The sequence below is a fragment of the Vidua macroura genome, chromosome 35, assembly GCF_024509145.1.
Source record: "Vidua macroura isolate BioBank_ID:100142 chromosome 35, ASM2450914v1, whole genome shotgun sequence".
In the NCBI taxonomy this organism is placed as follows: domain Eukaryota; kingdom Metazoa; phylum Chordata; class Aves; order Passeriformes; family Viduidae; genus Vidua; species Vidua macroura.
In genome coordinates, this window is record NC_071605.1 from 800,996 (window position 1) to 828,820 (window position 27,825).

The 27,825-nt window shown below is 54.0% G+C and overlaps 1 protein-coding gene across 1 annotated transcript in view; it reads right to left on the minus strand.

The window, feature by feature from the left end:
- The window catches only part of ASXL2 (ASXL transcriptional regulator 2), a 97,962-nt gene that overhangs the window by 51,216 nt on the left and 18,921 nt on the right, over window positions 1-27,825 (minus strand). The window contains exon 2 of the mRNA XM_054002159.1: window positions 7,206-7,288. Coding sequence (XP_053858134.1) covers window positions 7,206-7,288 — 83 coding nt within the window. The remainder of the gene's footprint in view (window positions 1-7,205; window positions 7,289-27,825) is intronic.

A 27,825-nucleotide genomic window follows, 5' to 3' on the forward strand; every position in this document is an offset into this window, starting at 1 on the left:
TCTTACCTTCTGCAGGTGGAGTGCAGCCCAAAAAAAGGAGAGAAAGACCCCTTTAAGAACTTCAGCAAAACAATGGAGTCATCAATGCACACACCCCCCCCTCCTCCCTTCCAGCACAGCCACAGCCCGGGGTTTGGGACCCCAGGGGAGAGGGAGGCCCTGTCAGGTGCCTCCAGCCCTGCCAGGACCTGCCAGGTGCCTCCAGCCTGGCTCCAGTCCTGCCAGGACCTGCCAGGTACCTCCACAGCCTGGCTCCAGCCCTGCCAGGACCTGCCAGGTGCCTCCAGCCTGGCTCCAGTCCTGCCAGGTACCTCCAACCTGGCCCCAGACCTGCCAGGTGCCTCCAGGCTGGCTCCAGACCTGCCAGGACCTGCCAGGTGCCTCCAGCCCTGCCAGGACCTGCCAGGTGCCTGCAGCCCGGCTCCATTCCTGCCAGGACCTGCCAGGTGCCTGCAGCCCGGCTCCAGCCCTGCCAGGACCTGCCAGGTACCTCCAGCCCGGCTCCAGTCCTGCCAGGACCTGCCAGGTACCTCCAGCCCGGCTCCAGCCCTGCCAGGTACCTCCAGCCCGGCTCCAATCCTGCCAGGACCTGCCAGGTGCCTCCAGCCTGGCTCCAGACCTGCCAGGTACCTCCAGCCCTGCCAGGTACCTCCAGCCTGGCTCCAGCCCTGCCAGGACCTGCCAGGTACCTCCAGCCTGGCTCCAGACCTGCCAGGACCTGCCAGGTGCCTCCAGCCTGGCCCCAGACCTGCCAGGTACCTCCAGCCCGGCTCCAGACCTGCCAGGACCTGCCAGGTACCTCCAGCCTGGCTCCAGACCTGCCAGGTGCCTCCAGCCCGGCTCCATTCCTGCCAGGACCTGCCAGGTGCCTCCAGCCCGGCTCCAGCCCTGCCAGGTACCTCCAGCCTGGCTCCAGTCCTGCCAGGACCTGCCAGGTGCCTCCAGCCCGGCTCCAGCCCTGCCAGGTACCTCCAGCCCGGCTCCAGTCCTGCCAGGACCTGCCAGGTACCTCCAGCCCAGCTCCAGCCCTGCCAGGACCTGCCAGGACCTGCCAGGTACCTCCAGCCCGGCTCCAGCCCTGCCAGGACCTGCCAGGACCTGCCAGGTACCTCCAGCCCGGCTCCAGCCCTGCCAGGACCTGCCAGGACCTGCCAGGTGCCTCCAGCCCGGCTCCAGCCCTGCCAGGACCTGCCAGGTACCTCCAGCCCGGCTCCAGTCCTGCCAGGACCTGCCAGGTACCTCCAGCCTGGCTCCAGACCTGCCAGAACCTGCCAGGTGCCTCCAGCCCGGCTCCAGCCCTGCCAGGACCTGCCAGGTACCTCCAGCCCGGCTCCAGTCCTGCCAGGACCTGCCAGGTGCCTCCAACCTGGCTCCAGCCCAGCTCCAGACCTGCCAGGACCTGCCAGGTGCCTCCAGCCTGGCTCCAGACCTGCCAGGACCTGCCAGGTGCCTCCAGCCCGGCTCCAGGGTGGAACCTTCACTGCCACGCTCACCTGGGAGTGCCCTTCATGGGAGCCAGGTGTGCCCTGGGGACGTGCCCCGCGTGGGAACCCCGCGGAGTGGGAAGTTACTCACTCCTTCTCCCCCCTCTGCACCGCACCCCAAACTCCCAGTTCGGTGGAGCAGGAGCTTCCTTACCCCAGGGGCTCCCCAGGAATGGGAAGCAGCGCCCGCCTGGAGCGTTCCCCAGAGCCCAGGGCAGCTCAGTCTGCGCCAGCCCTGCCACAGCAGCACCCCGAGGGGCATCTCTGCCTCCAGCCCAGGATTTGGGGGTTCCTGCGGTGCCCCCAGAGCAGGAATGGGTGCAGGAGCACGGGGAGATGCAGTTGAGGAGCACTGAGAGCCCAGGAGAAACCTGGGCATGGGGGGATCAGCCTGGAGGACACCACAAAGCCCTCAGAACACGCTGAAGTTGACTAATTAAAAGCCTTAATTAAAGGTCTGTCGCCACGACCAGACCTGAGCTGCAGGGACATCAGAGACTGGGATGTGGCGAGTCCTGGCTGGGCACAAAATCCCTTTTCCAGCTTTTCCACCTCGGGGGGAGGGGGGTTCCAGGTGCAGGCAGCAGCCCCAGGAGCACAGCACTGGTGCCCACAGGTCCTGCTCATCCCCAGGGAATGGGATCCAGCAGCTCCTGATCCCAGCAATCAACAGAGGGGCTCCTCCCTCGGAGGCTTTTGGGGCCCAGAGTTTAAAATTTAAGTGGGTTTGGGATCCTCTCTGTGCTACAGAACCACAAGCCAGCTTGGACTGAAGAGAAACACCAAGCTCAGGGATTTTTTGGGGCCTCGGCTCTGGTGTTTTCCAAGAGGTTCCAGCCCACATTTCTCCTTGCAACACTGAAAATTTCTCTGCAATTTTGTCTTGGGGAAACTGCAAAAACTGCTACAACCAGGCTGGGCTGGGGTGAGAGAGGGGCAGTATCCTCTCAGTTATGGATTTCACACCTGTGGAAGAGGGAAACGCACAGGGAAACCTGCTGGGTTTCCCCTGCACACAAGAATTGTATTTAATCCTCCCTGACAGTGGCAGCAACCCAACCTTTCTGTGGCAGTGCTCTTGCTGAGCTATTACATTTCAAACCAACGTTCTGCCCTGCATTTGTTAACTGTGGGTTCACAGCTCTTCTCTGTGCTCTGCACAGGCACTTCAGGCCCTGCAAGGGGCTCTGAGCTCTGCCTGGATCCTTCTCCTCTCCAGGTGAGCAGCCCCAGCTCAGCTCCAGCCCTGGGGCCTCCTCTGGGCTCTCTCCAGCAGCTCCAGGTGCTCCAGAGAAAGCCAAACCCCACTGGGAGCTGCAGGGACTCCCTGGAGCCCTCCCTGCTGCAGCCCCAACCCCGAGGAGCTCTCGGAGACAAACCCTGAACCATCCCACAAGGAAAATGCCCCCCCCTGCCACACAAATCCCCCTTCCCCCTGGAAGAGGCACAGAACCCCAGCTGTGAGCTGGAAATCCTGCACAGGAAAACCCCAAGAGGGTTTTCGTGGACATTCCACCAAGTCCCACATTGCAAGGACCTCACTCAGGGGGATCCCAGGGGAGCCAGGCTGGTGATTCCTTAGGGAGGAATGTCTGGGTGTCCCTGTCCCAGCCCAGACACTCAAGGTGAGCAATATCCAGCCCCTGGGACCAGATCTCAGCATGGGAAGTGTTTAAAACGTGGCAGAAGGTTTCTACACTGTGTGTGTTTGTATATAAATTCCGAGGTAAATTATATACATGTTCTAAATGTTGATTTAGAAGTGAAACATTTCTAAACGTTGATTTAGAAATGCTGCTGAATAGGATAGATATTGTTGAGAGAGAAATGCAAATAGAAGTAAGTTTTGAAGGATGTAAAAAAGTAATGTAAAAAAGAATTGTAAAAAGATTTTACAAATTTCTTTGTAAGAAAGAAATGCTTATAGCATATTGTAATTAGGAGATAGCTGACTTCTGATTGCAATGGTGAGAATTATAACTTCTGTCTTATCTCACCCTTCACATGAGACTAAAAATACAAGTTTTTAAAACACCTCTCAGGGTCAGAAAAAAGAAAAACGTAATCAGACATCCCAGGAGCCAGGGAATGGCTCCCACTGCCAGAGGGCAGGCATGGATGGGATTTTGGGAATTAGGAATTGCTGTGCCCTGGCACAGGGTGCCCAGAGCAGCTGTGGCTGCCCCTGGATCCCTGGCAGTGCCCAAGGCCAGGCTGGATGTCCCTGCCATGGCAGGGGTGGCACTGGGTGGGATTTAAGGCCCCTTCCCACCCAACCCACCCTGGGATTCTCTGATTCCCTCTCTGTTCCAAACACCACCAGTGAAAAGGGAAACTGGGTTTCTGTGCCTTTTTTTCCCCCCTGAGCAGGCACAGACTGGATCTCCTGGGTCCCAGCTGGGCTCCTGCCCGGGGCTCTGCCCCAAAACCACGGGATTTTGGTAAAAAGCTTCATCAGGGTCAGTGCTGGGTGTTTGCTGCCCTTGTGCTCTGCCACCAGGCTGACCAGTGCCCCTCCAGACTGACCAGTCCATCTCCAGTCTGACCAGTGAGCTCCAGGCTGACCAGTGAGCTCCAGGCTGACCAGTGAGCTCCAGGCTGACCAGTGAGATCCAGTCTGACCAGTGAGCTCCAGGCTGACCAGTGAGCTCCAGTCTGACCAGTGAGCTCCAGGCTGACCAGTGAGCTCCAGGCTGACCAGTGAGATCCAGTCTGACCAGTGAGCTCCAGGCTGACCAGTGAGCTCCAGGCTGACCAGTGCCCCTCCAGTCTGACCAGTCCATCTCCAGTCTGACCAGTGAGCTCCAGTCTGACCAGTCCATCTCCAGTCTGACCAGTGAGCTCCAGGCTGACCAGTGAGCTCCAGTCTGACCAGTCCATCTCCAGTCTGACCAGTGAGCTCCAGGCTGACCAGTCCATCTCCAGTCTGACCAGTCCATCTCCAGTCTGACCAGTGAGCTCCAGGCTGACCAGTCCATCTCCAGTCTGACCAGTCCATCTCCAGTCTGACCAGTGAGCTCCAGTCTGACCAGTCCATTCCAGTCTGACCAGGGAGCTCCAGGCTGACCAGTGAGCTCCAGTCTGACCAGTCCATCTCCAGTCTGACCAGTCCATCTCCAGTCTGACCAGTGCCCCTCCAGTCTGACCAGTGAGCTCCAGTCTGACCAGTGAGCTCCAGTCTGACCAGTGAGCTCCAGTCTGACCAGTGCCCCTCCAGTCTGACCAGTGAGCTCCAGTCTGACCAGTGAGCTCCAGTCTGACCAGTGAGCTCCAGGCTGACCAGTGAGCTCCAGTCTGACCAGTGAGCTCCAGTCTGACCAGTCCATCTCCAGTCTGACCAGTGAGCTCCAGTCTGACCAGTCCATCTCCAGTCTGACCAGTGAGCTCCAGTCTGACCAGTGAGCTCCAGTCTGACCAGTCCATCTCCAGGCTGACCAGTGAGCTCCAGTCTGATCAGTGAGCTCCAGTCTGACCAGTCCATCTCCAGTCTGACCAGTGAGCTCCAGTCTGACCAGTCCATCTCCAGTCTGACCAGTGAGCTCCAGTCTGACCAGTGCCCCTCCAGACTGACCAGTCCATCTCCAGTCTGACCAGTCCATCTCCAGTCTGACCAGTGCCCCTCCAGGCTGACCAGTCCATCTCCAGTCTGACCAGTGAGCTCCAGTCTGAGCAGTGAGCTCCAGGCTGACCAGTCCATCTCCAGTCTGAGCAGTGAGCTCCAGGCTGACCAGTCCATCTCCAGGCTGACCAGTGCCCCTCCAGACTGACCAGTGCCCTCGGGCTGACTGAGCTCCAGTTGGTGAATTTGGATTAACACTATTTAGTTTAGCACTGCCTAGTTTAACTCTGACTAGTTTAACCCTCTCTGACTAGTTTAACCCTGTGTGTCTAGTTTAACACTGCCTAGTTTAATTCTGTCTAGTTGAACCGTGTCTAGTTTAACACTGTCTAGTTTAACCCTGTGTGTCTAATTTAACTATGCCTAGTTGAACCCTGTCTAGTTTAACCCTGTCTATCTAGTTTAACCCTGCCTAGTTTAACTCTGTCTAGTTTAACCCTGTCTGTCTAGTTTAACACTGTCTGCCTAGTTTAACACTGCCTAGTTGAACCCTGTCTAGTTTAACCCTGTCCAGTTTAACCCTGCCTAGTTTAACTCTGCCTAGTTGAACCCTGTGTGTCTAGTTTAACAGTGCCTAGTTTAACTCTGTCTGTCCAGTTTAACCCTGTCTAGTTTAACCCTGTGTGTCTAGTTTAACACTGCCTAGTTTAACTCTGTCTGTCCAGTTTAACACTGTCTGTCTAGTTTAACACTGTCTGTCTAGTTTAACCCTGTCTGTCTAGTTTAACCCTGCCTAGTTTAACTTTGTCTAGTTTAACCCTGTCTGTCCAGTTTAACACTGCCTAGTTTAACACTGCCTAGTTTAACCCTGTGTGTCTAGTTTAACCCTGCCTAGTTCAACACTGCCTAGTTGAACCCTGCCTAGTTTAACCCTGCCTAGTTTAACTCTGTCTAGTTTAACCCTGTGTGTCTAGTTTAACACTGTCTGCCTAGTTTAACACTGCCTAGTTGAACCCTGCCTAGTTGAACCCTGCCTAGTTGAACCCTGCCTAGTTTAACTCTGTCTAGTTTAACACTGTCTGCCTAGTTTAACAGTGCCTAGTTGAACTCTGTCTAGTTGAACCCTGCCTAGTACAGAGCTGCAGCTGTCCCAAAGCCTGGCTGTCCCTCCCTCCCTCCCTCTGGCCACTCCCCAGGAGCTGAATTTGAAAATGAGCTCCGCTGGGTCCCTGGGATGGGGAAATCCCACGTTTCCCACAGCTAACAGCCCTGGCCATCCCCAGCTCCAGTGGGACAGCACAGCTCCTGCAAAGCAGAAGGATTGCTGCATCCAGCTGCCAGAGGGGAGTGGAAACCACCATGCAGCCAAACTTAGGATGGCTGCTTAATTCCAAACTAGATAAGCCCAGCCCATCCTCTTTACGCCCCTCTCTTTTTCTTTGCTCTCAGGAGACTGAAGAATTGCTTTGCACTTCACATGGGTTACTGCTCCTCGCTGATCCCCACCAGGATTCCAGGGCTCTGGAATCCAGCTGAGCAGCTCAGGAGCTGCTCCATGCCCAGACCACATGGGTTTCATGGAGCTGGCTCTGCTCTGCCCAGCCCACCAGGCTGCTCGGGGACCAGGAATGTCCCTAAGGAATAACCACAAGCCCCTGCAGGTAACACAAGGGTGAACAGCACCAGGAATCCACTTTTCCAGATAAGGATCTTTAACTGAGGCTGCTCTGTTACTCCCTGGGTAACTCTTAGGTCAAACTGACCGTTCACTTCTTTTTTTGAAGCAGAAATCAAAATTTGTGACGTTTCCTTCAGTCCCTGAAGCTCCTGACCAGGGCTGGGTTATCCTATAAAGGAGCTGCAGCCAACTCCTTTTTTTTTATCCTTTTATCCTATAAAGGAGCTGCAGCCAAGTCCTTTTTTTAATCCTTTTATCCTCCCCAGGAGCTGCAGCCAAGCCCTGCACACCTGGGAATCAGGGATGAGCTCACCCAGCTCAGTGGGGAAAAAGCACTTGGGAGCTGTTTGGAAACAGGACCCAGACTCCAAACCTGAAATATTTCAGCCCCAGAACTCCTCAGGAGCTGGGAGTTAGCAGCAAACTGGTTAACACCAAGCTGGAACCAGAGCATCAGTGGGTTTTCCTGCTTTACTCAACTCACCTGATTTCCTTAAGTCCTTCTTTCTGGATAACTTGAAGGATCTCCTTATGGCTCATGGGTGTGTTGGGATATTTCTCCAGGACCTGGCAAGAAAGAGCAGATCGAGAGGGAGTTATTCCTTTGCTTTCTGAATTTCCATCCAGCTCCACCAAACCCTCCATTTCATGGCAGTTATTCCTTTGCAATCTGAATTTCCATCCAGCTGCACCAAACCCTCCATTTCATGGCAGTTATTCCTTTGCAATCTGAATTTCCATCTAGCTGTACCAAACCCTCCATTTCATGGCAGTTATTCCTTTGCATTCTGAATTTCCATCCAGCTCCACCAGAACCTCCATTTCATGGCAGTTATTCCTTTGCATTCTGAATTTCCATCCAGCTGCACCAAACCCTCCATTTCATGGCAGTTGTTCCTTTGCAATCTGAATTTCCATGCAGCTGCACCAAACCCTCCATTTCATGGCAGTTGTTCCTTTGCAATCTGAATTTCCATCCAGCTGCACCAAACCCTCCATTTCATGGCAGTTGTTCCTTTGCAATCTGAATTTCCATCCAGCTCCACCAGAACCTCCATTTCATTGCAGCTACTCCTTTGCAATCTGAATTTCCATCCAGCTCCACCAAACCCTCCATTTCATGGCAGTTGTTCCTTTGCTTTCTGAATTTCCATCCAGCTGAACCAAACCCTCCATTTCATGGCTTGCACTTCTGCAAGGACACAACCCAGGGAGAACTACAGACCCTCCACACCTGCCCAGCAGCCCCTGAAGGAGCTGAGAGGTTCCAGAGGTTGCCTAAAGGACTTCTCTCAGTGCAATTCCCACTTTTATTTCCTCAGACAGCACTTCCTGCAAAATGAAATGCTCCTTTAGCTCCCCAGGCAGGAACTGCACTGTCCCTCAGCCACGCTTCCAAAACCCCAAATCCTTCTGCTGACACACCTTCAGCAGCGTGGCTGAAAAGCTGAAGGAAAATGGGGTTTGACACTGCTGGGGTGTTCCTTTCAGCTCACAGCTGTAACTTATTTCTGTTTCTTCAGGGAGGCCCCGACCTCAACAGGTGTCCTCACAGGGGGCACCAGTAAATGTTGGGTTTTGGGGATTTTTTTCTGCCTCTCTTGAGGTTGGGATTGAAGGTACTTGAGATGATAGTTTCTGTTCAGACTCAGGTGTTTATTATTTTTTATTTATGTTACAGTCTCACATCAGTGAGTTCTGCAGTTCTTCACTAACAAGGCACAACACGGCCAACTATCTCTTGGTACAGGGTCTTTTAAGGCTAAACTATCCAATTAAGAAATGACACCTAAATTATTCTCACTTTTAACCCAATAACTAATCACTCAAAGGCTTTTTTTTGTCCAGTTACAAAACACCACCCAAACCCATGGAGAAGGAGGTGAAGAAGGAGCAGCCACTGCCCTAAAACCTCCATTTTGCCCCATACATATTTCTATATTCTAAAACCCCAAACTCTAAGTTTTCCACCCTGTGACATCACACACTTCTAACCAACTCCACACCCGTAATCCCAGCGCTCTCAATCTATTTTGGAAACCTTCTCCAGGGCCTCAGGCCAAAGGCAGAGCTCTCCTGGGGGTCAGAGTCTGCCAGCACAGAATTCTCAGCATCCAGGGCTCCAACAAGGGGCTGCTTGAAACCCTCTGCACGCACAAAGTTCCCAAGTCTGGCCCACAAAAATGGCTTTTTTGGTTGAAGTGGCGCAGTGCCAGCCCTGCCCCAGCTCCTGGGGTCCCTGAGCCCCCTCCCAGGGGAGGCAGAAGTGCAGGCAGAAGTGCAGCTGCAGGGAGCTGCTGCAGGCTGCAGCAGGCAGATGCCACTCACCACACGTCACTGGGATATTTCAGGCCATAGTTGTGCTGGGGAGGAGGATGGGCAGGAAATGCCTCGTTTCCTTCTTAATCATCAGCTTCTGACCCCAGCCCAGCACATCAAAGCCGGGCCTGACTTAGGCTCAGCCCAGAGTGCTCAGCACAAAGCCCAGGGTGACTCTGCAGAAGGAGAGGAGCAGTTCCCATTCCTCCCTTGAGCAGAACCCACAGCCCTCCAGGACCTGGCCATGATTCCCTCAGGGAACAGCAGGTTATCCCAGCCAGCTCTCCTGGAAAGGTTTTGGGAGGTTCTGCAGGGCTGCAGCAGCTCAGGGAACAGCAGGTTATCCCAGCCAGCTCTCATGGAAAGGTTCTGCAGAGCTGCAGCAGCTCAGGGAACAGCAGGTTATCCCAGCCAGCTCTCTGGAAAGGTTTTGGGAGGTTCTGCAGGGCTGCAGCAGCTCAGGGAACAGCAGGTTATCCCAGCCAGCTCTCTGGAAAGGTTTTGGGAGGTTCTGCAGGGCTGCAGCAGCTCAGGGAACAGCAGGTTATCCCAGCCAGCTCTCCTGGAAAGGATTTGCCAGGAGCTGCAGCAGCTCAGGGAACAGCAGGTTATCCCAGCCAGCTCTCTGGGAAGGTTTTGGGAGGTCCTGCAGAGCTGCAGCAGCTCAGGGAACAGCAGGTTATCCCAGCCAGCTGTCTGGGAAGGTTTTGGGAGGTTCTGCAGGGCTGCAGCAGCTCCCTGCTCCCAGAACAAATCCCTGCTTTCAGCTCCATCTGCAGCTCTGGAGGCTCCAGCTGATGGCCCCATCCTGGAAAATCTCTTCTGAAGTGGTGTTAAAGCCTGACTTTCACAAAACTGTCCCAGTGTCACCATTTCCCATTGTCCCAATGTCACCATTTCCCATTGTCACCATTGTCCCAATGTCACCATTTCCCACTGTCAGCACTGTCACCATTTCCCACTGTCACACCACTGTCCCAATGTCACCATTTCCCATTGTCCCAATGTCACCATTTCCCATTGTCACCATTGTCCCAATGTCACCATTTCCCATTATTACCACTGTCACCATTGTCCCAATGTCACCACTGTCACACCATTGTCCCAATGTCACCATTTCCCATTGTCTCAATGTCACACCATTGTCCCAATGTCACCATTTCCCATTGTCCCACTGTCACCACTGTCACACCATTGTCCCAATGTCACCATTTCCCATTGTCCCACTGTCACCACTGTCACACCATTGTCCCACTGTCACCACTTCCCACCATGGAATGGTTTGGGTGGGAAGGGGCCCTAAAGCCCACCCAGTGCCACCCCTGCCACGGCAGGGACACCTCCCACATCCCAGGTCACCCCAAGCCCCGTCCAGCCCGGCCTTGGGCACTGCCATGTCAGCGGCATTGGCTGGCACTGCCACAGCCTCAGGGGCTCATCCCAGCTCATGCCAGCTCTGCCGTGACCCCACAGCAGCAGGATGCAGAGCTGGGGTGTTTGCAGAGTGATCTCAGTGCGGGTTTTGGTTTCCATCACCCCCCTGAGCTGTGCTCTGCCCGGGACAGAGCTCACCCTGTGCCACCAGCCTGGAGCTGCATCCAAAGCTGGCAGCCCAGGGAAGGCCAGACGTGAAGGACAGCTCCATTTCCATCCCTGGTTCCACCTTTGCAGTGCAGGTGGTGAAATCAGGGGAGGAGTGAAGCAGTGCTGAGAGTCCATCCACAGGGAATTCGGGGCCACTTCTACCACACCAAACTCTGGGCATTTTCCTATCCTGGCCACTGTGTCACCCCAACTTTCCCTCCCAGGACGTGCTCAGCCTGGAGCAGCAGCAGCACAACTGATTCATTTGTCACCAGGCACCCCCAGTGAAGGCTGTGTTCCACCAGGGAACCTCAGCCAGGGCAGAGCTGCTCCACTCCTGTCCCTGCACCTTTCCAGGTAACCCTTGCATGCCCACAGGGCTCTGTCCTGGGCCTGAGCTCAGCAGGGTGAGGACATTGCCTGGCTCCCTGCAGACCCTGCTGGGCTGCTCTGGGAGCTCACTGGGGAGCATCAACCAGCTCTGCCAGGTGGCTCTGCTCTCCAGGAGATTCCCAGCACCACAGACTCCTTTAGATTGGAAAAGCCCTTGGAGATCACCGAGTCCAACCCATCCCCCAGCACTGCCAAAGCCACCACTGCCCCGTGTCCCCAAGTGTCACATGCACAGGGCTTTTAAATCCTTCCAGGGATGGGCACTCCAAACCTCCCTGCCAAGGCCTGCCCAGCCTTTCCAGGGAGAAATTCCTGCCTTTTCTCCAGGCTGAGCCCCTTCCCAGCTCCCTCAGCCTCTCCTGGGGCTCCATTCCCTTCCCTGGACACGCTCCAGCCCCTCCAGGTCTCTCCTGCCCTGAGTGTCCCCCATGATGGACTCAGGATGTGTTTCCAAAAGTCAGATGGTTCCAGAACCCCCAATTCACACAGGGGGATCCCAGAACCCCCAAATCACGGGGGGGGATCCCAGAATCCCCAAATCACACACAGGGGGATCTCAGAACCCCCAAAGCACACAGGGGTGGATCCCAGAACCCCCAAATCACAGGGGGGGATCCCAGAACCCCCAAATCACACAGGGGGATCTCAGAACCCCCAAAGCACACAGGGGGGGATCCCAGAACCCCCAGAGCACACAGGTGAATCCCAGAACCCCCAAATCACTCAGATGGATCCCAGAACACCCAAAACACACGGGTGGATCCCAGAACCCCCAAAGCACACAGGTGGATTCCAGAATCCCCAAATCACACAGAGGGATCCCAGAACCCCCCAAAACACACAGGGGGGGATCCCAGAACCCCCAAATCATACAGGGAGATCCCAGAACCCCCAGAGCACACAGGGGGATCCCAGAACCCCCAGAGCACACAGGGGGATCCCAGAACCCCCAAAGCACACAGGAGGGGATCCCAGAGCACACAGGGGGGGATCCCCAAAACATAAGTGGATCCCAGAACCCCCAAATCACTCAGATGGATCCCAGAACCCCCAAAGCAAAAAGAGGGGATCCCAGAACCCCCAGAGCACACAGGTGAATCCCAGAACCCCCAAAGCACACAGGGGGATCCCAGAACCCCCAAATCACACAGGTGGATCCCAGAACCCCCAGAGCACACGGGGGGGATCCCAGAACCCCCAGAGCACACAGGTGAATCTCAGAACCCCCAAATCAAACAGGTGGATCTCAGAACCCCCAAATCACACAGGGGGATCCCAGAACCCCCAGAGCAAAAAGGGGAGATCCCAGAACCCCCAGAGCACACAGGGGGATCCCAGAACCCCCAAAGCACAAAGGGGGGGATCCCAGAACCCCCAAAGGACACACAGGGGGGGATCTCAGAACCCCCAAATCACACAGATGGATCCCAGAACCCCCAGAGCACACGGGGTGGGGGGATCCCAGAACCCCCAAAGCACACAGATGGATCCCAGAACCCCCAAATCATAGGGGGGGATCCCAGAACCCCCAGAACACACAGGGGGGGATCCCAGAACCCCCAAATCACAGGGGGGGATCCCAGAACCCCCAAATCACACACAGGGGGATCTCAGAACCCCCAAATCACAAGGGGGGATTCCGGAACCCCCAGAGCACACAGGTGAATCCCAGAACCCCCAAATCACAGGGGGGGGGGGAATCCCAGGACCCCCAGAGCACACGGGGGGGGATCCCAGAACCCCCAAAGCACACAGGTGAATCCCAGAACCCCCAAATTACACACAGCTGGATCTCAGAACCCCCAAATCACACAGATGGATCCCAGATCCCCCAAATCACAGGGGGGGGGGATCCCAGGACCCCCAGAGCACACAGGGGGGGATCCCAGAACCCCCAAATCACACAGGTGGATCCCAGGACCCCCAAATCACACAGGGGGGGATCCCAGAACCCCCAAATCACAGGGGGGGGGGGATCCCAGGACCCCCAAATCACACAGATGGATCCCGGAACGCCCAGAGCACACAGGGGGATCCCAGAACCCCCAGAGCACACAGGGGGGGATCCCAGAACCCCCAGAGCACACAGGGGGATCCCAGAACCCCAAAACACACAGGGGGATCCCCGAACCCCCAAATCACACAGGGAGATCCCAGAACCCCCAAATCACTCAGATGGATCCCAGAACCCCCAAATCACAGGGGGGGATCCCAGAACCCCCAAAGCACACAGGGGGGGGATCCCAGAACCCCCAAATCACGGGGGGGGGGATCCCAGAACCCCCAGAGCACACAGATGGATCCCAGAACCCCCAAAGCACACAGGGGTGGATCCCAGAACCCCCAAATCACACAGGTGAATCTCAGAACCCCCAAATCACACAGATGGTTCCCAGAACCCCCAAAGCACACAGGGGGATCCCAGAACCCCCAAAGCACACAGGGGGATCTCAGAACCCCAAAGCACACAGGGGGATCCCAGAACCCCCAAATCACACACAGGGGGATCCCAGAACCCCCAAATCACACAGGGGGATCCCAGAGCCCCCAGAGCACACAGGTGAATCTCAGAACCCCCAGAGCACACAGGGGTATCCCCAAAACACAGGTGAATCCCAGAACCCCCAAAGCACACAGGGGGATCCCCGAACCCCCAGAGCACACAGGGGGATCCCAGAACCCCCAAATCACACACAGGGGGATCTCAGAACCCCCAAATCACAGGGGGGGATCCCAGAACCCCCAGATGGATCCCAGAACCCCCAAAGCACACAGGGGGATGCCAAAACCCCCAAATCACACACAGGGGGATCTCAGAACCCCCAGAGCACACAGGGGGATCCCAGAACCCCCAAATCACAGGGGGGGATCCCGGAACCCCCAGAGCACACAGGGGGGGATCCCAGAACCCCCAAATCCCACAGGGGGATCCCAGAACCCCCAAATCACACACAGGGGGATCTCAGAACCCCCAAATCACAGGGGGGGATCCCAGAACCCCCAAATCACACACAGGGGGATCTCAGAACCCCCAGAGCACACAGGGGGGGATCCCAGAACCCCCAGAGCACACAGGTGAATCCCAGAACCCCCAAATCACACAGGTGAATCTCAGAACCCCCAAATCACACAGGGGGATCCCAGAACCCCCAAATCACACACAGGGGGATCTCAGAACCCCCAAATCACAGGGGGGGATCCCAGAACCCCCAGAGCACACCAGTCTCAGAGCACAAGGCACAGACCCCAGCACTAGGCTGCACTCCCTGGTCCTGGAGGCCTCTCCCACCCTCCGTGGCTCTGTGGCTACCCCGGCTGCTGCCGTGGCTCGCTGGGGCTCTGCTGGCCCAGCATCAAAGCCCAGCCCTGGGGACAGCCAGAGCAGGTCCCAGCCTCTGCTGTGCTCTTCAGGAAATGTCTCAGGCCAGCTCTCAGCCTCCTGAGATAAACCAAGCAGTTCCCACCTCCAGCTGGCTCCGTGCTGCCAGACAGGCTGGTCCAGAAGAACCAGCGATGAGGATTAAAGAGACTCTCAACAAAACAGATACACCTTCAAAGAACTGATACACCTTAAGTACCTTCTCCCCTCTCCTCTGCCCTTCTAACCAGATCTTTCACCCGAGTCATTTTTAGTCACATTTTTAGTGTGTAAATAAATAAAATCCTATTGTGCAACAGGACAAGAGTCCAAGAGGAAACTCAGCTCTGAGCAACTGAGCCAAGCTCACTGTCAACAAAAAATATTAATCCTGGCATGGTTTGGGTGGGAAGGGAGTCTAAAGCTCATCCAGTGCCACCCCTGCCATGGCAGGGACACTGCCACTGCCCCAGGCTGCTCCCAGCCAATGTCTAACCTGGCCTTGTGTTGCCCTGATTTTTAAAAGTGTTTTCTTGTATAGCTCTTTTGAAAGTTTTAAAGTTCTCATCAAACTTCTTTAACCTTCTCTAACTTCTTCTAACCTATTTGAGAGTCAGAGTTCCCACACAATTGCATGTACAAATAAAATAATTTACATATTTCTCTGTAAGTAAAGAGAAATTATTAATTAATCTTTAGACCAGTGTGGTTGGAGAAGTACTAATTCCATCCTCCAACCCACGGTCACCTTTAGAATTCCATAAATACCAGATGTTTGAATAAAACTAGATCTTTTCTCTTTTAAACTTACCAAGCTTCTATGTACTCATTTTGTGTCCAACAGCAGCAGCCTTGGGCAGTGCCAGGGGCAGCCACAGCTGCTCTGGGCAGCCTGTGCCAGTGGAGCTCTCCCTGCAACCATTACCAGTTCCATCACTCACCACTGAGCATCCTGAACTCTGTCCTGGTCCAGGAATCACAGAATGATTTGGGCTGGAAGGGACCTTAAAACCACCTCATTCCAACCCCTGCCGACCCTGGCTTCTGGTTCCAAACAAAACCAGGATCACCAGGAGAAAATCCACTTCCTCACTTTACACCTTGGTTGGGCTTGGAAGGATTTCCCCACCTCAACGATTCTTCCAGCCCCTTGTAATTCTGGTTTTGCTGAACTCAAAGTCCACTTTCTGCTTCCTACTGAAGAGCCCAGAGGATCCCTCCTGCTCTGGCCGTGCTGCCCACTGGCATTTCCAAACTTTGGAACAGAATGTAAGGACCAAGAATTCCCAAAGGAAAGAGCTGCCCTTCCAGCAATTCCATATGAGTGTTGTTGGATGGGGCAGTGTCTCACAAATGGGATGGGGCCCTGACTGGTTGCAGATTTAGGATTTATTATCTGTCCGTATCATGCAAGCAAAAAGCAAGAGACACAGTGAAATGATTAATTAATCATTTAATTGTGAATGGATGTGCATGGATGTGGAGCCACATCCATGCAAACACAGATCAGAGACAAGAGAGCAGCTCGTGCAAAGCCTTTTTCTAAATATTCTTTAACCAACAGCGTAAAAGAAAAGGTGTAAAACCATTATACTCTAACCAATAAGAAAAGGCCCCACGTGGGTTTAACATTAACCACAGGACTTTTATGAACCTCAAACAATACACAATAATTCATTATTTAAGATTGAAACTTCTTCTATCTTTGCAAAGCATATATCTAGGACTTTTCACATACTGAACCACCAATAAGTTCTTGTTCTTTCTTGTTCTTTATGATAAATATAAATGTATTCACTTGGTTCCTAACTTCTTAGCTTCCCATGAGAATGTTTTGAAATTTCTCAGCCTTTCTCAGCTTTATGTCTAATTTCTGCACTTTCTAAAGTCTTTTACCTTTTTATATTCCTACAAGTGTCCTCTCAACCCTGAAGGAAAAGATTCCCACCACGAGTCTGAGCTTGCTGCCGAGGCAGTGAGGGGGACAAGCAGGTCCCAGCCAGCAGGGAGGACAGGGGTGGGGAGGAGAATGGGCCTGGAAGGTGCTGGAACTCTGAGAGGAGCCCCAGTGAGCACTGCTGAGGCCTCTGAAAGGACTGACAAACCTGTGGGGGTGATGCCTTGAGAGGCCACCCAGAACAGAGCTAGACAGGGTTAAAGAATAAAGCAGGGATTTATTAAAAGGCCTCAAAGGATACACCTTGGGCAGCACGAGAGCCTGGCTGTGGCTACACACCCAGGATGGACAACAGGTCAGGAGTTTTGACACTTTTGTAAGTTCTGGCCCATTTCCATATTGGGGTTAATTGTCCAATTCCAGCTCCAGGTTCTCCTCTCAGTTTGCTCTCCTCAATTTGCTGTTTTTTACACTTTCTGGGCTGAAGCTGCAGCGGTGTCCTCGGTTCTGGGGCTGGAAAAGGATTGCTCTGACTGAGCTGTGAGGAGAACTGCTGACACTTTATATGGAGCTCAGAGTTATGGACTAATGTACTGCAAAATACGGAAAATATGAGAACATGAAAGCTCCAACTCAAGGCATCAGGGGGAATATTTACAACAAGCAAGCCCCACTGGACACAGGATGTGCGTGGAGCTGCTGCCACCGCTGCTGTGTGACGTGCTGCTGGCAGCTCAGTGTGACACAGACACTGCCAGCTGCCCAAACACTGCTGCTCCAGAGGAACAGAGCTGCCAAGGGTGCCAGGCTCTGTCCCAAAGCCCAGCCAGTGCCACTGCTCAGCACGAGGCACAGGGAATTGGCCACTGGCCCCTGGGATGTGTGGGAAGGGAATGGAGCCCCAGGGATGGGGATGGAGCCCCAGGGATGGGAATGGAGCCCCAGGGATGGGGATGGAGCTGTGGATGGGGATGGAGCTAGGGATAGGGATGGAGCTGGGGATGGGGATGGAGCTGGGGATGGAGCTCCAGGGAAGGGAATGGAGCTGGGGATGGGGATAGAGCTCCAGGGAAGGGAATGGAGCCTCAGATATGGGAATGGAGCCCCAGGGATGGGAATGGAGCCCCAGGGATGGGAATGGAGCTCCAGGGATGGGAATTGAGCTGGGAAGGGAATGGAGCTCCAGGGAAGGGAATGGAGCTTTAGAGATGGGAATGGAGCTGAGGAAAGGAATGGAGCTCCAGGGAAGGGAATGGAGCCTCAGATATGGGAATGGAGCTGAGGAAAGGAATGGAGCCCCAGGGATGGGAATGGAGCCCCAGGGAAAGGAATGGAGCTCCAGGGATGGGAATGGAGCTGAGGAAAGGAATGGAGCTGGGGATGGGGATGGAGCTGGGAAGGGGATGGAGCTCCAGGGAAGGGAATGGAGCCGGGAAGGGGATGGAGCTCCAGGGAAGGGAATGGAGCTGGGGATGGGGATGGAGCTCCAGGGAAGGAAATGGAGCTTTAGGGATGGGAATGGAGCTGAGGAAAGGAATGGAGCCCCAGGGATGGGAATGGAGCTGGGAAGGGGATGGAGCTCCAGGGATGGGAATGGAGCTTTAGGGATGGGAATGGAGCTGAGGAAAGGAATGGAGCTGGGAAGGGAATGGAGCTGAGGAAAGGAATGGAGCTCCAGGGATGGGAATGGAGCTGAGGAAAGGAATGGAGCTCCAGGGATGGGAATGGAGCTGGGAAGGGGATGGAGCTCCAGGGAAGGAAATGGAGCTTTAGGGATGGGAATGGAGCTCCAGGGAAGGAAATGGAGCTTTAGGGATGGGAATGGAGCTGGGGATGGGGATGGAGCTCCAGGGAAGGGAATGGAGCCCCAGGGATGGGGATGGAGCTCCAGGGATGGGAATGGAGCTCCAGGGAAGGAAATGGAGCTTTAGGGATGGGAATGGAGCTGGGGATGGGGATGGAGCTCCAGGGAAGGGAATGGAGCCCCAGGGATGGGGATGGAGCTCCAGGGATGGGAATGGAGCTCCAGGGAAAGGAATGGAGCTCCAGGGAAGGGAATGGAGCTGGGGATGGGGATGGAGCTCCAGGGAAGGGAATGGAGCCCCAGGGATGGGGATGGAGCTCCAGGGAAGGGAATGGAGCTGAGGAAAGGAATGGAGCTGGGAAGGGAATGGAGCTGGGAAGGGAATGGAGCTGGGGATGGGGATGGAGCTCCAGGGATGGGAATGGAGCCTCAGATATGGGAATGGAGCCCCAGGGATGGGAATGGAGCTGAGGCAAGGAATGGAGCCCTGGGGAAGGGAACAGAGCTGGGAAGGGGCTGGAGCATATCCAGGGATGGGAAGGAGCTCCTTCCTTCCACTTCAATGCTGGGTCTCCAGGAAATTCAGCAAGAGCTGAGCAAAAGCCAAGTTCAGTGCTGACTGCTGGGCTAAGGGGGATGAAAGGTCACACCAGGGAATCCTTGGCATTGCCCAGAGGGAATGAATCCACCCCCCACTCACAGGCACCAGGTTCATGGCTGGGCAAGAGCTGCAGAGCAGGCTCAGGACACCAGGGGACAGGCAGGACACCAGGGGACAGGCAGGGACAGGCAGGGACAGGCAGGGACAGGCAGGACACCAGGGGACAGGCAGGACACCAGAGGGAGAGGCAGGACACCAGGGGACAGGCAGGGACAGGCAGGACACCAGGGGACAGGCAGGACACCAGGGGACAGGCAGGACACCAGGGGACAGGCAGGGACAGGCAGGGACAGGCAGGGACAGGCAGGACACCAGGGGACAGGCAGGACACCAGAGGGAGAGGCAGGACACCAGGGGACAGGCAGGGACAGGCAGGGACAGGCAGGGACAGGCAGGACACCAGGGGACAGGCAGGGACAGGCAGGGACAGGCAGGGACAGGCAGGACACCAGGGGACAGGCAGGGACAGGCAGGGACAGGCAGGGACAGGCAGGACACCAGAGGGACAGGCAGGACACCAGGGGACAGGCAGGGACAGGCAGGACACCAGAGGGACAGGCAGGACACCAGGGGGACAGGCAGGACACCAGAGGGACAGGCAGGACACCAGGGGACAGGCAGGGACAGGCAGGGACAGGCAGGGACAGGCAGGACACCAGGGGGACAGGCAGGGACAGGCAGGACACCAGAGGGACAGGCAGGACACCATGGGGACACACAGGACACCAGGGGGACAGGCAGGACAGCACGAGGACAGGCAGGACACTGTGGGGACACACAGGACAGCATGGGGACAGGCAGGACACCATGGGGACACACAGGACACAATGGGGACACACAGGACACCGTGGTGACACACAGGACACCATGAGGACACACAGGACACCAGGGGGACACACAGGACACCATGGGGACACACAGGACACCACAGTGACAGGCAGGACACCATGGGGACAGGCAGGACACCATGGTGACACACAGGACACCACAGTGACACACAGGACACCATGGGGACACACAGGACAGCACAGTGACAGGCAGGACACCATGGGGACACACAGGACACCATGGTGACATGCAGGACACTGTGGTGACACACAGGACACCATGGGGACATGCAGGACACTGTGGTGACACACAGGACACCGTGGTGACACACAGAACACCATGGGGACACACAGGACACCATGGTGACACACAGGACACCATGGGGACACACAGGACACCACAGTGACAGGCAGGACACCATGGGGACACACAGGACACCGTGGGGACACACAGGACACCATGGGGACACACAGGACACCAGGGGGACACACAGGACACCGTGGGGACACACAGGACACCGTGGGGACACACAGGACACCATGGTGACATGCAGGACACCAGGGGGACACACAGAACACCGTGGTGACACGCAGGACACCATGGGGACACACAGGACACCATGGTGACATGCAGGACACCATGGGGACACACAGGACACCACAGTGACAGGCAGGACACTGTGGTGACACACAGGACACCATGGGGACACACAGGACACCGTGGTGACACACAGGACACAATGGGGACACACAGGACACTGTGGTGACACACAGGACACCATGAGGACACACAGGACACCAGGGGGACACACAGGACACTATGGGGACACACAGGACACCAGGGGGACACACAGGACACCGTGGTGACACACAGGACACCATGGGGACACACAGGACAGCACAGTGACAGGCAGGACACCATGGGGACACACAGAACACCGTGGTGACATGCAGGACACCACGGGGACACACAGAACACCGTGGTGACACACAGGACACCAGGGGGACACGCAGGACACCATGGGGACACGCAGGACACCATGGTGACACACAGGACACCATGGGGACACACAGGACACCACAGGGACACACAGGACATCACAGGGATAGGCAGGACAGCACGAGGACAGACAGGACACCGTGGTGACACACAGAACACCATGAGGACACACAGGACACCATGGGGACACACAGGACACCATGAGGACACACAGGACACCATGGGGACACACAGGACACCATGAGGACACACAGGACACCATGGGGACACACAGAACACCATGAGGACACACAGGACACCATGGTGACACGCAGGACACCATGAGGACACACAGGACACCGTGGTGACATGCAGGACACCACGGGGACACACAGGACACCACGGGGACGTGACACCAGGGCAAGGACTCATTCAGGACAGGTGGGGCAGGACGGGGACGCGGGGCTGGGGCTGGATCCACCCCTCAGCAGGGGCAGCACCAGCACTGAAGCCCAGAAGGGGCTGGGTGGGAAGGGACCTCAGAGCCCAGCCAGTGCCACCCCTGCCGTGACAGGGACACTGCCACTGTCCCAGGGAGCTGAGAGCCCCCCTCAGAGTGGCACTTCCATCCAGTGCTGGGCAGCACGGGCAGCTCTGGGCTCTGCAGGAAGAGCTGGCCACACCTGAGAGCGGATGGTGCCAGGGTTCAGAACGAAAAGCTGTGTTTGGAGTGGCTGGGGTTCTCTGGGGGTGTTTTTACCAGCCCGTCAAGGTTTAATCCAGAGATCCTCCAGGGCTGGATGTGAAGGAGCACCTCGGAGCATGAATGCTCTCAGCAAGCTTTGGCAGAAATGCACTTTGGAATTCCTCCTACTGCTTATTCCCTTATGCAAAAAGGGGTTTAAAATTGGATTTATAACTGATAGAAATGCACTTCGGAATTCCTCCTACTGCTTATTCCCTTATGCAAAAAGGGGTTTAAAATTGGATTTATAACTGATAGAAATGCACTTTGGAATTCCTTCTATTGGCTATTCCCTTATGCAAAAAGGGGTTTAAAACTGGATTTATAACTGATAGAAATGCACTTCAGAATTCCTCCTATTGGCTATTCCCTTATGCAGAAAGGGATTTAAAACTGGATTTATAACTGATAGAAATGCACTTCAGAATTCCTCCTATTGGCTATTCCCTTATGCAGAAAGGGGTTTAAAACTGGATTTATAACTGATAGAAATGCACTTTGGAATTCCTGCTATTGGTTATTCCCTTATGCAAAGAGTGATTTAAAACTGGACTTATAACTGATAGAAATGCACTTTGGAATTCCTGCTATTGGCTATTCCCTTATGCAGAAAGGGGTTTAAAACTGGATTTATAATTGATAGAAATGCACTTCAGAATTCCTCCTACTGCTTATTCCCTTATGCAAAAAGGGATTTAAAACTGGATTTATAACTGATAGAAATGCACTTCAGAATTCCTCCTATTGGCTATTCCCTTATGCAGAAAGGGGTTTAAAACTGGATTTATAACTGATAGAAATGCACTTCAGAATTCCTCCTATTGGCTATTCCCTTATGCAAAAAGGGGTTTAAAATTGGATTTATAACTGATAGAAATGCACTTCAGAATTCCTCCTATTGGCTATTCCCTTATGGAGAAAGGGGTTTAAAATTGGATTTATAACTGATAGAAATGCACTTTGGAATTCCTCCTATTGGTTATTCCCTTATGCAAAAAGGGGTTTAAAACTGGACTTATAACTGATAGAAATGCACTTTGGAATTCCTTCTATTGGTTATTCCCTTATGCAAAGAGTGATTTAAAACTGGATTTATAACTGATAGAAATGCACTTTGGAATTCCTTCTATTGGCTATTCCCTTATGCAAAAAGTGATTTAACACTGGATTTATAACTGATAGAAATGCACTTTGGAATTCCTCCTATTGGCTATTCCCTTATGCAAAAAGGGGTTTAAAATTGGATTTATAACTGATAGAAATGCACTTCAGAATTCCTCCTATTGGCTATTCCCTTATGCAGAAAGGGGTTTAAAATTGGATTTATAACTGATAGAAATGCACTTTGGAATTCCTTCTATTGGTTATTCCCTTATGAAAGAGTGATTTAAAACTGGATTTATAACTGATAGAAATGCACTTTGGAATTCCTCCTATTGGCTATTCCCTTATGCAAAAAGAGATTTAAAACTGGATTTATAACTGATAGAAATGCACTCTGGAATTCCTTCTATTGGTTATTCCCTTATGCAAAAAGGGATTTAAAACTGGATTTATAACTGATAGAAATGCACTTTGGAATTCCTTCTATTGGCTATTCCCTTATGCAAAAAGGGATTTAAAACTGGATTTATAACTGATAGAAATGCACTTTGGAATTCCTTCTATTGGCTATTCCCTTATGCAAAGAGGGATTTAAAACTGGACTTATAACTGATGTTACAAACACAGTCAGCACTTACACTCGGGTTCCTTCCTGGAAAGAGAACTTAAACTTCCTAAATCCACAGCAGCTGAGCACTTCCCACCTGCATCAGACATGCTCGGGAGAGCCAGGCAGCAAAACCCGATCCTCTGGTTCCACCTCAGCCTCACATCCAGCCAGCCCTTCCCAGGAGAGAATTCCAGCAGAAGCTGCACATTTCCTGCCAGCAGGGAATCAGCCCTGCAATGCCAGCCTGGGACACAAGCGGGTCAGCTGTAAAAAGTGGATGTGAAATTCCTGCTCAGTCACCCCGAGGAAACACGGTGCAGGTGCAGGACTTGAGCCACATTGCAGGATCTGCTCCACTCATCCAATGAGCCAAATGCTGGCCAGGTTTGAGGCAGAAAGGAGGTCAGGGAGGAATGGACAATCCCGTGCCATCACAAGCCAGGTGCCATTAAAGGCCACATTTCACACTGAGCTGTCACACGGCTCGGAAAGGGCTGGAGCAGCAGCAGGGGAGGGAGATCCCAGAGCCACCGCCCTCCCTGGGGACATGGACATTCACCTCCTCAACTGGGAGATCCCAGAGCCACCTCCTTCCTTGGGGACATGGACAGGGACCTCCTCAGCTGGGAGATCCCAGAGACTCCTCCTTCCTTGGGGACATGGACAGGGACCTCCTCAGCTCGGAGATCCCAGAGCCACCTCCTTGGGGACCTTCCTCCTCAACTGGGAGATCCCAGAGACACCTCCTTGGGAACATGGACATTCACCTCCTCAGCTGGGAGATCCCAGAGCCACCTCCCTCCTTGGGGACAAGGACAAGGACCTCCTCAGCTCGGAGATCCCAGAGCCACCTCCTTCCTTGGGGACATGGACAGGGACCTCCTCAGCTCGGAGATCCCAGAGCCACCTCCTTCCTTGGGGACATGGACAGGGACCTCTTCAACTGGGAGATCCCAGAGCCACCTCCTTCCTTGGGGACATGGACAGGGACCTCTTCAACTGGGAGATCCCAGAGACACCTCCTTCCTTGGGGACATGGACAGGGACCTCTTCAACTGGGAGATCCCAGAGACACCTCCTTGGGGACCTTCCTCCTCAGCTGGGAGATCCCAGAGCCACCTCCCTCCTTGGGGACATGGACATTCACTTCCTCAACTGGGAGATCCCAGAGCCACCTCCTTCCTTGGGGACATGGACAGGGACCTCTTCAACTGGGAGATCCCAGAGACACCTCCTTCCTTGGGGACATGGACAGGGACCTCTTCAACTGGGAGATCCCAGAGACACCTCCTTGGGGACCTTCCTCCTCAGCTGGGAGATCCCAGAGCCACCTCCCTCCTTGGGGACATGGACATTCACTTCCTCAACTGGGAGATCCCAGAGACACCTCCTTGGGGACATGGACATTCACCTCAACTGGGAGATCCCAGAGCCACCTCCCTCCTTGGGGACCTCCCTGCCCAACTGGGGGATCCCAGAGCCACCTCTCTCCCTGGGGACCTCCCTGCCCAACTGGGAGATCCCAGAGCCACCTCCTTCCTTGGGGACATGGACAGGGACCTCCTCAGATCGGAGATCCCAGAGACACCTCCTTGGGGACCTTCCTCCTCAACTGGGAGATCCCAGAGACACTTCCTTGGGGACATGGACAGGGACCTCCTCAGCTCGGAGATCCCAGAGCCACCTCCTTGGGGACCTTCCTCCTCAACTGGGAGATCCCAGAGACACCTCCTTCCTTGGGGACATGGACAGGGACCTCCTCAGCTCAGAGATCCCAGAGCCACCTCCTTGGGGACCTTCCTCCTCAACTGGGAGATCCCAGAGACACCTCCCTGGGGACATGGACAGGGACCTCCTCAGCTCGGAGATCCCAGAGCCACCTCCTTCCTTGGGGACATGGACATTCACTTCCTCAACTGGGAGATCCCAGAGCCACCTCCTTCCTTGGGGACCTCCCTGCCCAACTGGGAGATCCCTCCCTCCCTGGGGACCTGGACAGGCACCTGCTGAGCTGGGAGAGCAGCAAGGGCCTGGGGGAGGACAGGGGAGGACTCCAGGCTCTGCTGGCACAGCAGCTCCAGGGGCACTCCTGCCTTGTTCCTGCTGAAATCCACCCTGGAAAGGTGGGACAGGACGGGGACACGGGGCTGGGGCTGGAACCACCGCTCAGCAAGGGCAGCACCAACGCTGGAATCCCAGAATGGGCTGGGTGGAAGGGACCCTAAAGCCCATCCAGTGCCACCACCCCTGCCATGGCAGGGACACTGCCACTGTCCCAGTGTCCAACCTGGCCTCGGGCACTGCCAGGGATCCAGGGGAGGCCACAGCTGCTCTGGGCACCCTCCCAGGTGAAACATAAACTTTAAGGGATTTAGAGATTTTAGAGGAGCTAAGATTTTAGTTAGGGATAAGCCTTACTAGAGTTAATTAAAATAAACGAGTAGGCTTTGATGAAGTTAAGAGTTAGTAGTTAACTAATAATTGATTGCTTGCCAACACAATGTTTAGTTAGCTGGGTTTATAATGAAGAACATAGAAACTGACAAACAGCTTTTAGGAACATGAGACAATTGTGGGCCTCCTCTGTTCTGAAACCAATTGAAGACAGGGAATGGGAGTTCTACCGAGGTTCATTTGTCATATTTGCATTGAAAAGGTAGAAAGGTCAGAATGAGGAAGACTTCATTTACTTCCTCATTTTGGGACCCCTCCCCATGAAAGGGACCACTGACCCATTTCAAGGAACAAACTACGCATGCTTAATAGCTTTGGGAATGATTAGCATAGGAAGCGAGGAATGGGATGTACCAAATAATGAATATGTATTTGTATTTTGGGTATTCAATTCTGGTGTGGATAAAAGGACTCTGTAATCATTGGAAAGGTGCGGTGTGTATTTGGGAGCTGTCCCACACGCTGCCCGGCGCCGCAATGAACATACACTTTCTAACTTTACACTGTTAGAGAGTTTTTGTCCGTCGCAGTTGGATATTGGTGCTAGATCAATATCCATATTTCTTTAATAAATCACAGGGAACAATTCCTTCCCAATCTCCCATCCATCCCCGCCCTTTAAACTGTTTTTGTCATGCTTCATTTCCAATATCTGTCTAGAAGGACACCGAGGTGCTTCTTCAAACAGAGAATTTCTGCATCAGTGGAAAAACTTGTCCAACCAAAAGACACCATGACCATTCTGAAACTGCCCTGAGCTCCCACCAGCTTCCAAACCTCCCACCCAGCTACTGGACAAGCCCAGCTGCAAGTGGAGAATAAACAATTCCAGAGAATCACAGGATATCCTGAGCTGGACGAGACCCACAGGAATCCAGTCCAACTCCTCCGTTTGAACAAATCCCAGCAGGATTACGGCAGCCCCAAAGGCCAGGAGAGGTTTGCTGTCTAAGATGGATTTTTGTGGGGAAAACCAGGAGTGACTCCCTACAAAACCACTCAAAGTTTCTGGTCTGGGAGCTTACACCCCTGAATTCACACCCCTGAATTCACATCCCCGAATTCACATCCCTGAATTCACATCCCTGAATTCACACCCCCGAATTCACACCCCCGAATTCACACCCCTGAATTCACACCCCTGAATTCACACCCCTGAATTCACACACCTGAATTCACACCCCCGAATTCACACCCCCGAATTCACACCCCTGAATTCACACACCTGAATTCACATCCACGAATTCACACCCCCGAATTCACACCCCCGAATTCACACCCCTGAATTCACACCCCTGAATTCACACCCGGAATTCACATCCCTGAATTCACACCCCTGAATTCACACCCCTGAATTCACACCCCTGAATTCACACCCCTGAATTCACATCCCTGAATTCACACCCCTGAATTCACACCCGTGAATTCACACCCCTGAATTCACACCCCTGAATTCACACCCCTGAATTCACACCGCTGAATTCACATCCCCGAATTCACACCCTGAATTCACACCCCTGAATTCACATCCCTGAATTCACACCCCCGAATTCACACCCCTGAATTCACACCCCTGAATTCACACACCTGAATTCAAACCCCCGAATTCACATCCCTGAATTCACACCCTGAATTCACATCCCTGAATTCACACCCCTGAATTCACATCCCTGAATTCACACCCCTGAATTCACACCCTGAATTCACATCCCTGAATTCACACCCCTGAATTCACATCCCTGAATTCACATCCCCGAATTCACACCCCTGAATTCACACCCCTGAATTCACACACCTGAATTCACACCCCTGAATTCACACACCTGAATTCACACCCCTGAATTCACATCCCCGAATTCACACACCTGAATTCACATCCCTGAATTCACACCCCTGAATTCACACCCCCGAATTCACACCCCCGAATTCACACCCCTGAATTCACACCCCCGAATTCACACCCCCGAATTCACACCCCTGAATTCACATCCCCGAATTCACACCCCCGAATTCACACCCCTGAATTCACATCCCCGAATTCACACCCCCGAATTCACACCCCCGAATTCACGTCCCTCAATTCACACCCCTGAATTCACGTCCCTCAATTCACACCCCTGAATTCACACCCCTGAATTCACACCCCTGAATTCACATCCCTGAATTCACACCCCCGAATTCACATCCCTGAATTCACACCCCTGAATTCACACCCCTGAATTCACACCCCTGAATTCACACACCTGAATTCACATCCCTGAATTCACACCCCTGAATTCACACCCCTGAATTCACATCCCCGAATTCACACCCTGAATTCACACATCTGAATTCACATCCCCGAATTCACATCCCTGAATTCACATCCC